The following is a 16083-nucleotide window of genomic DNA, read 5'->3' as shown; positions in this document are numbered from 1 at the left end:
GCAGGAGGGGGCTTCCACCACATTTGGTCATGTTGCTGCCACAACAACATAAAGAGGACAGCTCTTTTGTGCACGCGGATCAACTTCACGTCTCCATGGCAAAGCGATGAGACGCGACTCTTAGCGCGCTCACGGGGAGGCGGAATCTGGACCATCATATTTTTGACGCAACACAATCAAATTTCAGTCGGTGCTTTCAGCGGAGCAGTCTGGTTCTGATTCTGGTTCTGGTATCAGTTTGAGCGCAGCCATGGTTCTCCAGCGGACTCTCAGAGCAGATTGTGGTAAAACCACCAGGGTCGTGTGTGTGGTCGGCTCGGAGCTCACTTTGAACTTAAACAGGTAAACTGTTGTCTTCAGCCATCGTGTTTGTTTAGGCATTTACTTTTTATTTTTATAACTTTATTGTGCATTTGAAAGTCCAGATGTAGTAAATATCGTTTTTGAATTCCCCTTTAACAACGTTAGTTCCATTTATTTTTATACTATTTATGAATATTTTCTTCTTAGGTAAAAAAGACACTAACCAATAGAAAGCTCTAAAAACTGTGATGAAACAACCTCATGAAAGTTATTGTAATTGCTTTAATATTGATAAAGACGTTGTTCTGACACCATTATGAAGCAAAAGGAAGTCTTTGATGCACATCATGGTGGTTGCGGTATGTTATTATTATTATTATTGTCATTTTGCACAATGCAGAAGTACAGCAGTCCCTCAGCGCTGCCACCAACAGACAAGGCTTTGTTTTCCTCAAAGAAGGCCTGCTGTTCAGACTAATGCCAGCCGCCTCTGCTCAACAAGTTTGAATTCATGACCACGCAGAGTGATCGCCTGGCACACTGCTTGGTTCTCACAGGGGTCGTTGGGGGGTTTTGAATTTCCAGCTCAACTTCATCATGCATGGAGTCACAGCTTCTATCAAGATGTTCTCTGAGTCAGTGGTGGTTGTAACTGCAGCTGCTGGTCAGTCAGTGCTCAGGTTTAATTTTTACACTGAACAAACTTATTAACCCAACACTTTTGTTTTTGCTCCCATTTTTCATGAGCTGAACTCAAACATCTGACACCTTTTCTACATACACAAAGCACCCATGAATCTCAAATAATGTTCTAAAATCTGTCTACGTGAGCACTTTTGTTTTACCAAGAAAGTACATCTCTTGGTCAGAGGTGTGGCATACCAAGGGGCTGATTAGACAGCATGAAAAATGTACAGGCATGGCTTAAACTGCCCACAATAAAAGGACACCCTGAAATGCGCATTTTTGTGTATGTAGACACATTTTCAGATGTTTGAGTTCAGCTCATGAAAATGGGAGAAAAAACAAAAGTGTTGCATTTATAATTTTGTTCAATGTATCTCAACTGTAAAGTATCTTCTTTACATAATTTGTATATTATAAATGTTGATTTGTCAGCCTCAGGTGACCAGCATGTCCTCTAAGAATTTAGCCTCAGTCCTTGATCCCATCACTGGAGCCAACCACCTGGAGCCTTCAAACTCTGAGGAGTTCTTAGCCTGTTTTCTAAGAAAAGCTGAAGCTGAAAGATCAGCTTCTTCTCAGCTCAGCTGACGATTTTCCTGCCCCACCTTGCTCCTTTGCATTTTAAGCTCTTTCACGGTAAGCTTGCCCGAGCTTGAGAGGCATGAAGTTGTTAAAGCCTCCAGGCGCTACATACTGTTATGCCAGCCTGTATTTTTACAGGCTCTCTGGTTCTGCTACCCCCTGTCTCAACTATAATTGAGCAGCCTAGCTTTTATCACAGTTCCAGAGGAGTTTAAGCATGCTATGGTGCGACCGCTATTGAAGAAAACGGGGCTTGACTCTGATATTATGTGTAAATTCTCTGGCAAAATGGCATATTAGAACTGTTCCAGTCAGGCTTCCGGGCTGGACACAGCACTGGAACTGCACTAAAAAGATTTAAAGAAGTGGGCGACAGCGGCACAGGAGTTAAGTGCTCGCCCCGGTTGCAGGTTTGAGCCCCACTCAGTCTGTCGCTGTCGTTGTGTCCTTGTGCAAGACACTTGACCCCCCTTACCTGCTGGTGGTGGTCGGAGGGACCGGTGGCGCCTGTGTACGTCAGCCTCGCCCCTGTCAAAGCGCCCCAGGGCAGCTGTAGCTACATTGTAGCTCATCACACCCGCGTGTTAATGAGTATGTGAATGGGTGAATGACTGATTGTGTTGTAAAGCACCTTGGGGGGCTCCAGGACTCTAGAAGACTGTTACGTGTAGCACCCCTTTTCGGCCACAGGATGGTCGCAGCAGCCTTCTGCTTCGTCTGTCTCCAGGTGAACAGGTGTTGGTAATCGCTCCTAATCATGGATCAGCTGTTAAAAGCTGCCCTCTTGCTCTCATTCAGTGAGAAGATCAAGGATAGTGCAGACTGGGAACAGTTTGGGCTATTCTCTTCTCCTCGTTCGCTCTTTTGGAAAAACTCGTTATATTTAGACTTCGGTGCTCTCGGCTTTTGGATTTGGATTTTGGATTTAGGATTTGACTATTTGGTAATTTGACTTCGGACCGGCATTTGGACTTAGAGTTTAGGATCTCCCCTTTTTGGAAATATATACATTACATACAGGCTACATTAAATACAGGTTATTTACCATTTTAAACAACATTTTTTGCATTTGATTCTGGTGTGGCTGTGGTTCTGCTGCTGCTGGACGTAACAGTGGCCTTTGACACTGTTGACCATCAGATCTTGTTGGCTTGCTTAGCGCAGCGGGTGGGGCTCTCAGGCTCTGCATTACAGTGGATAGGCCCTTTTCTGTTTCCCCTGGTCCCAATTGATCAAGAGATGCTGAGCTTAGGTGGGGGTTCCCCAGGGGTCTGTTTTGGACTCCCTGTTGTTCTCGCTTTATCTTCCCCCTCTAGGATTACCGGTATATATAAAAAAAAACATTAGCTTCCATCTTTATGCTGATGGTTGTCAGCTTTATTTGCCAGTTCAGCAGGGGTCTCAGGGTCACAAACGGCAGTTGGTGGATCGCTTGCAGGATGTGATTCTCTGGATAGCGTCTAAATTTCTGGCTCATTGAGGGCAAAACTAAAATAATAGTTTTTACCACAAATGGCCAACAGCCCCATGGATTTGACCTCTTACGCCATTTCCCTGTGAGAAATCTGTATTACAGACTTGGGTGTCAAATTAGACCGCTCTAAGGCTTGATGTGCAGGTAAATTCAGTTGTTCGGTCTTGTTTTTTCAGTTGAGACATTTTGTCAAGATGAAACAGATCCTCACAAAACAGGAACTTGAATTTCTTATGAACACTATCATCATGTTGAGACTTGATTACAGTTTGCCAGCTTGAGTCTGTCCTCCCTGGTCCAAAACGCTGCTTCCAGCTACGGAGCATGAAAACGGGAGCCTGTTTCTCTGATCCTGGTTGCATTGGACTGGTTACCAGTGAAATGTTGCATGCTGCTCAAAATCCTGGTCAGTGTTTCTGTTTGGATCAGCGCCACTGAATTTAGCCTCACTTGTGACCCGTTAAGTCCCTGCAAGATCTCTACACTCGGCTCAGTGTGACTTGTTGGTGCTCCCTCGGTCAAGTCTAGTGTGCTTTTTTGGTTTAGGTGTTCAGCTTTGGTAACTTACATAAGAAATAAAACAGTCCATTCGCCAGACTTAACCCTCTCAGACTCAAAATAAGTTTTGATGAAAGGACGAACAACTAAGTCCTTCAGGGGTACTTCTGAGTTAAAATAAATGCTCATGAAACACGTGTGTGGAGTAACCAGGTTGGTAGGTTTTAACTGTTGCAAATCTGCGACGCCTGCCTCCAGAGGGTTAAAGTGATGGTGTGGCTTCTCCCTGGCAACAGGGGGCGGTATCTAAATCATTGCAAGCAATTGGTATTTTTGTGTTTGAGTAAGACCTTACCAACGGATGGCCATCCCTGGGAACGCTTTTTTTGAACAAGCACTTTGTCAGATCGTTCATCCTCCAGCAAAATGACAAGCACATCAGGTAACGAGCAAAGAGGTAAAAGTGTAAAACAGTGTTTATTAAAGGCAACTGTTTTGTAACCATTTGTTGCAAATCTGTAAATGCATTTTGTCCTCACGGACTCCCGTAGAAGGAAACATTGTGTCTAATATGGCATCGCCCAGAGATTCAGACCCACTTCCATGTGTTTTAGACCAGATTTTTATGGTTATATGTTATGAAGCCAAAGATATTTTGGTCATTATTCAATACATTTTTAACAACACTTCCATGCATGTTTCTAGAGATTAATAGTAAAAACTACACATGATCTCATTAAGCTTTAATTTAGATCAACTTGCTAGTTTTACTAATCTTTTTAGTGATTTTTCCGATAGCTCTATGGTCCTATTGCCTTTTAGTAATTTTATGTTTTATGTGTTTCTGGGTCCTTGACTGGGGTGGGAAGGAGCTTTATAAATAAACAATTTAACTAAATAAAAAAGTACTAACGTCTCAGCGCATATGCTACTGACGCACTGCTGCTAACCACTTCACATTCTCCCTCTCCTGATAACATTTCACTTTCTTTGACTTTGAATGTGCAACTACAACTTTACCTGTTGAATTAATTATAGATTCACTAGGATAAATACAATAAAGTTTATCTCTTACTAAAAGAATATTACTTGTGTGTGTGTGTGTGTGCTGAGACAGGATCCTGTCGCTGCATGCTTGCTTAGTATGAGGATTGCTGTAAAGACTCTGACACTAGTCAGTGACTTGATGCAACCTGCTGGGTTCCTTATATAGGAAACTTTTTACTGATTGGCTTAATGAACTGACTGTATTGGAATGTTTACCATATGAAGTGCCTTGAGACAACTCTTGTCGTGATTTGGCGCTTTAAAAATAACTCAGTTGAATGTAAGTGGCCACACTGAATCTGTGACATTCAGCCACTACTAACATAAGGGTTCTGTTTATTCAAAAAGTGATTTTAGCAAACAGTAATTTAAATTTGAACTTGTCTGATTGAAAATGTTTAAATAACAGCTTTAATTAAACAGTTTTTTAAATAAACATGGACAATGAAAAATGACAACAAGCATACGTTCCAAACTTAATTTGTTCCTATTTGAATTAAAACGAGTTAAAGCTGAGCCAAACATACAGCCCAACTTCATCACCCCGCAGATGTTATTTTCGTGAGTCCCTCCGACTTGTTATGAAACGTGGGACAGCTGCTTCCCTGCATTTATCTCAGCACACACACACACACACACACACACACACACACACACACACACACACACACACACACACACACACACACACACACACACACACACACACACACACACACACACACACACACACACACACACACACACACAAAGACTGATACAACCTTGCTCTGCGTATTTATCTTTTTCTCTTTTGTTATTGGTTTTTCTTTCAGGAGTGCCCCCCCACACTCCAAGTTCTTCTCTGTGAAATGCACTCCCAGTGTTCATTACAGCGTCACCCCCCCGACCCAGGAGACGTCCCACCTCTCTCCTGTCCCTCTCAACGGGAACCCCGTCCTGCTCATCAGCATGAGCCGAGCCAGTGAACATGAAAATGATAGCAAGGTAATCAGGACACAAGTGCTACTATTAGATCAGTGCTTTGAACAGCTGCAGCAAAGGAACTACTGACCAAACAGAAACACACACTTGGGATTGAGCTTCACATGGAAGCATTTAGAGGAAGTCATTGTCTAGAAGCTGTGAGGAAATTGCGAGTTCTTCATTCTGTTTTGTCACTGTGTGCTTATTAGTCAGCATTGCCAGTAAACTATCTGAAAGTCAGGGAGTGGATTCCAGTGAAACACCCAGAAAGGAATTGCTTATTTGACAGCATTGCCAGTAAACTATCTGAAAGTCAAGGAGTGGATTCCAGTGAAACACCACATACGCCTCATCCGGTTGACTTTTGAAATCAGCTCAATCGAAGATGGCCATAAAAACGAGTATAACTGTTAGGTAAAAACTGAAATGATCATTATTGAACTAATATCAATGTCTTGACTGTGAAACATTTGGTGTCTTATTAAACAGAGCTTCATCCTTTTCATCAGTTGATAGATACCAGACTCCAGCAGGTCTTACAGGGAGGAGGATGACCTTACCTTGGCATCGATCTTTATCAGTAAAACTCCCTTGAGAAAGCCTAGCAATTGATTTGTTGATTTAGGGTGCACCTGGAGAAAGTTTAGACTTCCTTTTACAGCTTCCTGCCTGAGAGTCTAAGGAATGTCAAAATGTGTGTGCTTAATAAATGCTGTCGGAAGGTGTCAGTCTGCTGAGAGTGAACTGCAACCTTGTTTGTTGTGTATCTTTTCCTCTCCACTTTGCAAAGTCTAAATTGTTTGTTTTATGATTGGTATTGGTGTTGATTGATTGATTACTATAACCCCCTGTGCTTTAAACTTTCTCTAATGGGCCATTCCCATCTGTACCGGGTCGGCCCGGGCCGGGTAGCCCCAGTCGGCCCCAGCCTGGCCCGGTTGATTCCACACATCCTGGCCTTAAGCCCATGTGGGCTGATTCTACCCACCAATCAGAGGCTTGTTCTAATGGAAGGTGTGAATTTGCTGTCAGCAGTGGGTGTGTTGGCCCTGGTCGGCCTGAAGCAGACCCCCTCGAGAAGAGGGCAGAGAATGAGCCTTGGTTGGCCCAGAAAAATACCAGGCCACCCAGATATGTAAACAACCTACGCTACCCGGCCCGGGCCGACCCGGTACAGATGGGAATGGCCCATAAGGTAATCTGGGATTGATAAAATTACCCAATAATAACTTTCAGTTTTACAGATAATGAGATGCAGGTTAGCGAGGTAACAGGGAGTGTGTGGTAATGTGCATCCCTCAACAGGCCTTGAATAGAAAAACTGTCCCATTATACATCAAACACATGTTTCTTTATGTTAACAGCTGTCTGTTACATACTACGAGGAAAGTGGAGCGGGTATAGCGAAGGTTGTTGTGCACCTGACAGCTGTTGGTGAGTTTGTTTATGTTCATTTCTTTATTTACGGTTGATTATATTTACTTTGCTTTAGCGTTTAGTTTTACTGTCATTTAAACTCTGGATACAAACTTTTACATGAACTTTTACTGAGACCGTAAGTTTATGTGGGCCAGAGGTGATTAATCAGCAGCTGTACTGAGTCTGATGTCACCACGGTGTGTGTGTGTGCGTGTGTGCATGTGTGTGTGTGTGTGCGCGCGCGCGCGTGTGTGTGTGTGTGTGTGTGTGTGTGTGTGCATGTATGCTTGTGTCTCACACAGAGATTTCTCTGGATGTGGATGCTGACAGAGATGGCACAGTGGAGAAAAACAACCCTCATAAGGTAATCCTCAAAGGTCATCTAATGAAAAAATCAGCTGAAGAAAGGCAGTTTTTGTCTTTTTCTGATTACTGAAACACATTTAAGTATTTCTCATCAAACTTGCAGCACATAGACATCTCGGCTACCTTTAAAGGGATACTGTGCAACTTTTTTGTGTTTATAAATCATTGTCTTGAGCCAGTATGTGCTAAAATGACATTTTACAAGGTTAATGAAATGTCAGTCAGAACCTCCGCGCCCCCTGAGGCCAGAATACCGCATTTGCAACTTCAGACTGGCGGGCCACCATTTGTTGAAGCTGACATACCAGGCGCTGCAGTCTGCTTCCAGCACGTTTCCTGCATGTTTTAGATCACGAACCCAGCTGACGTGTTTATAAAGGTGTTAAAAAGACGAACGCACAGCGAGGAGATAGGATTCATTTTCAGTTTGAGAATTAACGACAAACACTACGGGGTACTAAAAGCAAGCAAAACTGCCAAGTGTTCCTTTAAATACTATTTTCATTCATTTATTCAATACATTTAATTGTCTTTAATATAAATAAAGAATTGACTTTTTTAATCCAAAAGTTTTCCTGTCAGTGGCTAATGCAGGGAATAGGGGTAGAGGACTATTTTCACGTTTAGCCTGCATTTTAAACTCAGAGCAAGCAATCATATTTCAAAAATAACAAATCAAAGCTGTTTCTCAGTGAACTTGGTCTGATTGAATAATAATCTGTTAGGGATCCTGGAAATGGGGTCCAAATGGACACGGAGCCATTGTTTTGGTCAACTGTGACTCCGAAAGAAGCTACTGGAAGGAACCAGACAACGAGGACGACCACATCTCTAAAGTTTCTGGTAAATAGTGCCAGTGTGCACAAACATGTGTAAGGTTTCTAATTAATCTAAACAGTGAGTTTGTCCTCCGTTGGTTGAGAAACTCAAACCAGAGGAGCTGAAGTTTATGAAAAGATATTTAACATTTTCTGACATTTACTTTAGGAATTCTGAGCTATGAAAAAAAAACACGCATCATGTTTAATGGATGCCAGTTTCTAGAGGATGTGGGGGTAAATTCTGTGTGTCCTTTTTGGATGTGCAGATCTGAAGGACATGTCCCTGATGGTTCTGCGGACCAGAGGTCCTGCTAAACTCCCAGAGGGCTACAAACTCACCATGCACATCTCTCAGGAAGATGCCAAGACCGTTCGAGTTTTCCAGTCTAAATCCGTTCACAAGGCAACAAATTTCCTTCGTGAGTAAAGCAGAGAAGTTATTATTAATTAATATTCTTCTTCTTATCATTACCATTAATGTATTCTTCAGAGAGTCTGTTCAGTTCCTTCACAAAGGACTATCCTCTGGTGCTGAGCCGTGAGGTCCTCTCACAGGAAGTGCCGTACCTTGGAGGTGAAGGCGAGCTGAACTTTTATGTGGAGGGCCTCAGGTTTCCCGACAAGGACTTTGATGGACTGGTCACCATCAACCTCAGTCTGTTGGAGCCCATCTGCGATGTAAGAACGGCCTAAATTCACACCCAAGTTCCACATTATGATAGAAATTTCTCCAGTAAACCAGCAGAACTCCACAGCCTCTCTAACGGTTTTCCAGGGTATTCCTGAGACGCCCATATTCACAGACAAAGTGGTGTTCCGCGTGGCTCCGTGGATCATGACACCCAACACCCTCCCGCCTGTAGAGGTGTTTGTCTGCAGGTAAGAGCAGACTGATGAATAATGAACCTGACTGAGACAGTGGTGCCCCCTAAAAATGCTTCCCCGGGGTGGGTGGGTGGGGGGGTGGGGGGGAGTAAAAAATTTGGAGTGGCACAACAAATTGGTCCCTATGGCGAGTGGGACAGCTTAGCTCATAGCCGTGCATTGCGTTGCTCCTTCATTCTTTTTCATTAAATAATTTTAGCCCCTTGCGCCCAAAACCTTGACCTCAAACTCGAGAAAAACACAAACATTTCAGTAAAAGACACAAGTCCTGTTTAAATATGTATTTAATCAAATACATTTATTAGCTGTAACAATTATGTAGAAATGAATGTATGCTTTTGTGAACATGAATGTGATTTATTGGGGGGGGGGGGCAGCATTGGAGTGGCCAACAATTTTCCAGGGGTTGTCATGGCCCCACTGGCCTCCCCTTGTGGCCGCCACTGACGTTATATAGATACTCTTTTCAATTACTTTTAAAATTCCCAGACAGTTTGTGAAATAAAGTCATTTATAGTAAATTTATCAATTCAATTAGGGATGTGTATTGGTGAAATTCTGGCGATACGATACATATCACGATACAGAGATGACGATACAATATATTGCGATACATTCAGCCATACGATATTAGCGATGATTTTAAACTGAATTTATCGTAGGAAAATTTAGTAAACAGTCCAAACTGATTCATAACATGTGAACCATAATCTGATTCATAACATGTGAACCATAATCTGATTCATAACATGTGAACCATAATAGAGGGATTTATATTTCATTGGTGGAAACAAAACCCATTGCACACTGCTGATAACTAGTGGCCGGCGTTTGAATTGCAGCAAAGGAAAAGAAAACACACAAATGTTTGCATGTAAAATTTTCCCAAAAATTTCATACACAGCTTTTGAACATCCATATAATATAGCAGGAAAATATATCACATTATATTGCTTTATCGATATTTTCTTACATCCTTAAATTCAATCAGTTATAGGATATCACAGTTTGCTTTTAAAACAAATGAATTGTTTGTAATGATGTAAAACCACAATCAACTGTCTGGTTTCAGTACAAAGGATAATTACGTCTTCTTGGAGGAAATGGACAACCTAGTGGCAGAAAGTGGATATAAGCTCAACGTTTGCCACGAGTACATGAACAGAGGGGACCGCTGGATGCAGGTAAGACAAACCTGTTCCACTTCACTAAAAGGCTCCCGTAATAAATGGCTAATAATTATTACTCCAAGAGTCCTAATACTGTTTTTGTACATGTAATTAATTACATATAATTAAGTGTTTATGCATCTGAGAGCACACAAAATAAACTGCCTAACAAAAACAAAGGTCATTTAAACCTCTGTGCGTGTTGTCTGCCTTTTCCAGGATGAAGTGGAGTTTGGTTACATTGATTCACCCCATCAGTCGTTTCCCGTGGTTCTGGATTCACCCAGAAACAGAGGGCTGGACGATTTTCCATATGAAGTGTTACTGGTGAAGCTCACTTTTCTCTTCAAATCAATTTTTATTTTAAATGAAATGCTACTGAAGCTAGTTTTACCATGAAAACACACACACACACACACACACACACACACACACACACACACACACACACACACACACACACACACACACACACAGAAAGAAGCTATCACAAATAAAGGAACCTGCCGATTAGTGGCTTTAATGCAAGTTGAGTTAAGCTAGGTGGGGGTGTTATGCAGACTGCATCAGTGCAACACCCTGCAATGCCTGCTGGGTACTGGGGTTCATTGTCATTGATTGACAGCTCCATCTTGGAAACACAACTCTGTTGGCCAACGCTCTAGGCTTGTGTTCATGATTGGTTTTGTCATGGAGGCCAGGGGATGGACTTAGGGGAATTATAAATTATGAAAAGTTAATTCCCACATATCATAGAAAATGTGTAGAAAAATAATTCCTATAATCATGCTGCTTGTTTAGAACGAATAATTGAAACCAGCCTGTCTCCTCAGGGCCCGGACTTCGGTTATGTGACCCGGGTGGCTAAGAGGAAAAACGTGAGCAGCCTGGACTCGTTTGGTAATCTGGAGGTCAGCCCTCCGGTCACCGTGAATGGAAAAGAATACCCACTGGGCAGAATCATAATTGGGGTCGCCTTCCCAACGTGAGTAACCCACCACTGATTATTCTTCAGACGGGTGTGGCACCTCACTGATTTACATCAAACAAATGAGGGAAAACTTTTACAAATGAGGCTCTTGGGTTTGTTCTTAGCTCTCAAACCAGTTTACATTTAGAATGTACTCTCTTATATTAGACATCAAAGAGGTCCTTCACTGAGAAAACTTTAGTATTTTTAAAAATGATCAGTCACTCTCAGTTTAACATGAAGACGGAACATGAAAATTGTCTCCTACACCTATCTCCTGCATTAGCTTCTGACAGAACAAAGACGGTGGAAACTCTAGGATTAGAAAATCCTGACAGATCTACGTCACACTGTCACTTAACATTCATGGACTCGCTCATCTTGACTCACGATGGGGAAGGCTGTTGTTGGTTTAGCATCCAGGAAACAGCTAGTAGAAGCTAACCGTTAGCATTAGCAGCTCTACCACATACCAGAACTCCCCCAGGCCTGTGTTATTAGTGGAGATAAAACATCAACGTTGCAGAGCAAATAGAGTCAGTGGTAGAGTTGTGTTGCTGTTATGCAATCAGAAGAGAGATAAGACTCCAGATCCTGCTGTCTGCAGCTTCTTTTCCCTCTGGCTGAATTCTCGTCGCTGAAACAAGCGCACCTGAGTTTAGGAGTTCAATTCACATAAATCTTTATAACTGAGAAGAAAAACAACTTCTAGACCACATTTTAACACAATAAGAAGGGTTAAATGAAAAATAACCCAGAAAACAGAAGTGCTTTATCACCACGCTCCTTCCATCATGACTTTTACATCAGCTGGTACTGTGCATCAGTCCTCAGTCATATGCATCCTTTTCTTCTAAATAATTAGAATTGCTCATCATTTTTCAAAAGCAATCTTGAGCAAGAACTTCTGCAGCTTTTCTGAAGGGTTCTAAATATGTTTTATCGTTGTGTTGTCAGTACAGCCTCTGAACATGACTCTACCTATGAATAAATAAAAAGTAGAAAGTATCTAGCTCAAGGGATGACACAGTAAAAGCTGAAAGATAAGCTAACTCTTACAAAGTGAAATGTAAGGAAATAAAGTGTGTCTCTGATAAACTGATGACACACAGCACACTGATTTTCTTTATGCAGAGCAGTGAAACGAGCCCGTGAGAGGAGTTGTTTTTGCTCAGCTCTACTTTGCTCTTTTAGGACGACTAGAGGACGGAACATGACCGAAGTGGTTCAGGAATTTTTGTGGGCTCAGAAGGTTCAGAAGCCCATCGCCTTATTTTCTGACTGGCTCAGTGTCGGCCACGTGGACGAGTTCATGACATTTGTCCCTGCGCCTGACAGAAAGGTAGATGTTACACTTGTAGGAAAATAGACATTTTAGATCATTTGAGCGCTTTAGTGTTTGTCTCCGGTCTGTCTGCCTTCAGGGTTTCCGACTGCTGCTGGCTAGCCCAGATGCAGCCTACAAACTATTCAAAGGCTTACAGAACGACGGACACGGAGACGCCAAACTGTTTGATGGTTAATAATCACGATAATGATATTTCTGGAAATTTCATGTACTTCAACAACCTCTGTGCACTTTAATGCTTGTCTTTAAATGTTTCTAAAAGGTCTAAAGGATGAGAAGCCAGTGACTGTTGATGAGATCCTTCACGATGAAACTCTACGAAGTGAAAATAACTACGTGCAGGTGAGCAGAAGGCTAACGGTGTACGTTTATTGCAACACAGGAAAACAAAGGGAGCATTCATAGCTAGCATTCTCGTTGATCCTTTAACAAGATGCAGGATAAAAAATTATGAAGTTAACGAAACACTCCTGCAGCGGTTTCATTCCAGCTAATGAGTTAAATGTAAATTGATAATTGTGTTGTATTTAGTAAAGGTACTAATGAGTATCCTTAAGAGATGAAAGATACTGAATAATCTACTTTTTTGCTCTTCTTTTCATTATAATCTCCATATCTAATTTAATCGGATTAAAACTTTCCACACTGCCCTCTAGTGGCCTACTTGTTTCTTAGCTCTGATCAACATTTTAAACTAATTACTTTATAGAACAAAACAAATGCTGAGTTATCTTAATCACACATACATGCTACAAAAATAGCAAATTCATTTTTTTAAATTATACGAAAATAAGGTCATGAAAATAAATGATAAATGACCCGCACTTGTATAGCGCCTCTCAGAGTAAGGACTCCAAAGCGCTTTACACTACAGTGTATCATTCATCCATTCACACACACTTTCACACAAAATAGTCTCCGGCATCCAACTCCTGAATTAGTTTCTGATGGAAAACAGATGGTAAAACTCTAGAAAATCCTGAAAGATGATTATAAATTACCTTCATTCATACCTTTCAGAATCAGAGGACTCCAAAGTGTTTTACACTACAGTGTATCATTCATCCATTCACACACACACACACACACACACACATTCACACACTGTTACAACCCCTGCTAATGGAAGAAAACAAGAACCCATCATCTTAAGGGACTGCTGTGCCAGTGCAACCAGTTGATTGGCTGCTTCAGATGTTTCTGCCGATGCCGTTCTGCTTTTTTATTGGTGTGGCTGTATGCAGCCTGGATTTTTGATGAGTGGCTGCACCTGTGCAGCCAAAAAAGGCTGCTAAGTGCAAGTTGGAGAGACTCAGGCCTAGCCCACACGTAGCCGTTTTTTTAAGACGAATATCCGCCCCTCCAAAAACTTGCATCCACACCACCTCGTTTAAAAAAAACTCTGTCCACACGTACCCGGATAAATACGTTGTTAAGGACATGCCAGACCTGTAGGCGGCAGTATATAGTGATCCAAATGTTTTTTTTCTTTTTAATGAATGCAATAGCCATTTATAAGGGGAACCTAATTATGAATTGATATCAAGATATCTCCGTTTAGCTTTTTATGTTTGAACTTTTTTATTTCTTAGAGCTGCATTGACTGGAACAGGGATGTCCTGAAGAGAGAGCTGGGCCTGGACGAGGATGATATTATTGACCTGCCAATCCTCTTCAAGTTGGAGAGGGATGAGGAGGATGGAGAGGAGAGGAGGGATGAGGAGGATGGAGAGGAGAGGAGGGAAGAAAGGGAGAGGCGGGATGAGGAGGATGGAGAGGAGAGGAGGGAAGAAAGGGAGAGGCGGGATGAGGAGGATGGAGAGGAAAGGAAGGAAGAAAGGGAGGGGAGGGATGAGGAAAGAAGGGAAGAGGATGAGGGAAGGAATGAGGAGAGAAGGGATGAGCAAGAGGCCCGCAGAGCAGCAGCCTACTACCCTGATATGGTGAGTTTGATCCTATTTTTTTTTAATTTTCTTTCAGGTGGGATTATAGTCTATCATTAGTTCACAAGATGCATCAAACAGAAGTAAACATTGGAGCTACTGACACCGTTACGTGCCACATCTATTCCCAGGTCAACATGATCGTCTTGGGGAAGAACCTTGGCATCCCGAAGCCGTTTGGTCCCAGGGTGAACGGACGCTGCGCCCTGGAGGCTGAGATGTGCTCCCTGATGGAGGCCCTGGGTCTCAAGTGCACGTTCATCGATGACTTTGCCTCCTACCACAAAATGATGGGAGAGGTGCACTGTGGCTCCAACGTTCGGCGTAAACCGTTTGACTTCAAGTGGTGGAACGTGGAGTTCTGATTAAACATGGCTGAAACTAAAGCTCAAAGGTGTAATCGTGAGGATTGTTACTTGTTGCTTTGATCACACACGGCACAGTTTCAGATTTAATCCAATTACTTAAAAATGAAAGAAAAGAAACAGATTTTTTCCCACAAGGTTTGATTTCATTATATCCATATTTCACTTTATTAATTATTTTTGCTGGCTTCATTTACAAAATGATGAAAAGTGATATTGACAAACAAGTCGTGTGAACAAAAGTCTTAGCAAGAACAGAAATACAATCGTTGGAACTGAGCACACATGTCCTCCCAGTGTGGCGCGCTAACACACACACACACACACACACACACACACACACACACACACACACACACACACACACACACACACACACACACACACACACACACACACACACACACACACACACACACACACACACACACACACACCACATAACAATGTGCAGTGATGGTACAGAGCCACAAGGGGGCAGACGATTATAACATTTCACCCAGTTTTAGTACTTCATTCTCTTCTAACATCCCTTTAACCCCCAGAGACCCAAATTTAGAAAACAACTGCAAAACCTTTTTTTAACCTTTCACATGTTGTTCTACGAGGCCAGATAAACGGGCCTATTTACACATTTTAACAGCCAATAGTGTTGCAGAACTGAACAATAGGACCTATTAGCAATGTAAATGTGGTTTTAAAAAGAAAAAAAAATGGGGAAGGTTAATTGTTGTAGACTTAAATCTGATGTTGTAATATTACAACCGTGGGTCTCTGGGGGAGGACTCCAATGGTACTCTCCGGATTTCATTTTGTCAAATGAAGTTATTTGTTACAAAAAATAATGTCCACAGCAGGCAGTTTTACATTTGGCCCAGTGTCTTTTTATAACCATCACTATGTAAACCCTGTCACCTACTGCTTGCACAATAAATATCTGCTTGATTCAGAAGGCTTCCATGTATTAATTTCTTTTAAACAAAGTTATAAATGCATTTCTTTTTACATTCAAGCCATCTGGCAACCCAATGCCTTTAAAACATCACCTCTCAGAGCTGCTCCCCATCGTAAAGGCAACCTCCAGACGAGTCACAGTGGAAATCCTTTTCAGCCATAAATCAGCAAAAATAACTTAATGTAGTGCTTACAAAAGGAGATTATGTATATATATATATATATATATATATATATATATATATATATATATATATATATATATATACATATATAGACTCCGTCA

The 16083-nt window shown here is 41.8% G+C and overlaps 1 protein-coding gene across 1 annotated transcript; it reads left to right on the top strand.

The window, feature by feature from the left end:
- The first annotated feature begins 49 nt into the window (after positions 1-49).
- Positions 50-15075, top strand: LOC107385009 (protein-arginine deiminase type-2). Its single transcript, XM_015958571.3, has 16 exons — positions 50-342; positions 5407-5578; positions 6922-6991; positions 7279-7340; positions 8068-8185; positions 8430-8582; positions 8654-8841; positions 8939-9042; positions 10121-10232; positions 10437-10544; positions 11051-11202; positions 12382-12529; positions 12612-12705; positions 12798-12877; positions 14128-14478; positions 14610-15075. The coding sequence occupies exons 1-16, from the start codon at positions 251-253 to the stop codon at positions 14841-14843; spliced, it is 2238 nt and encodes a 745-aa protein (XP_015814057.3). The 5' UTR covers positions 50-250; the 3' UTR covers positions 14844-15075.
- The last annotated feature ends 1008 nt before the right edge of the window (positions 15076-16083 follow it).

Source organism: Nothobranchius furzeri, chromosome 3 (assembly GCF_043380555.1).
Source record: "Nothobranchius furzeri strain GRZ-AD chromosome 3, NfurGRZ-RIMD1, whole genome shotgun sequence".
Taxonomy (NCBI): domain Eukaryota; kingdom Metazoa; phylum Chordata; class Actinopteri; order Cyprinodontiformes; family Nothobranchiidae; genus Nothobranchius; species Nothobranchius furzeri.
This window is presented reverse-complemented; position numbering and strand designations above follow the sequence as displayed.

Excerpts from the sequence above, each read along its gene's own strand:
- LOC107385009 (XM_015958571.3), top strand. The coding sequence starts at position 251 with ATGGTTCTCCAGCGGACTCTCAGAGCAGATTGTGGTAAAACCACCAGG. Across the intron at positions 6,992-7,278 it reads TGTGCACCTGACAGCTGTTG|AGATTTCTCTGGATGTGGAT; the intron begins GTGAGTTTGTTT and ends TGTCTCACACAG. Across the intron at positions 10,545-11,050 it reads TTCCATATGAAGTGTTACTG|GGCCCGGACTTCGGTTATGT; the intron begins GTGAAGCTCACT and ends CTGTCTCCTCAG.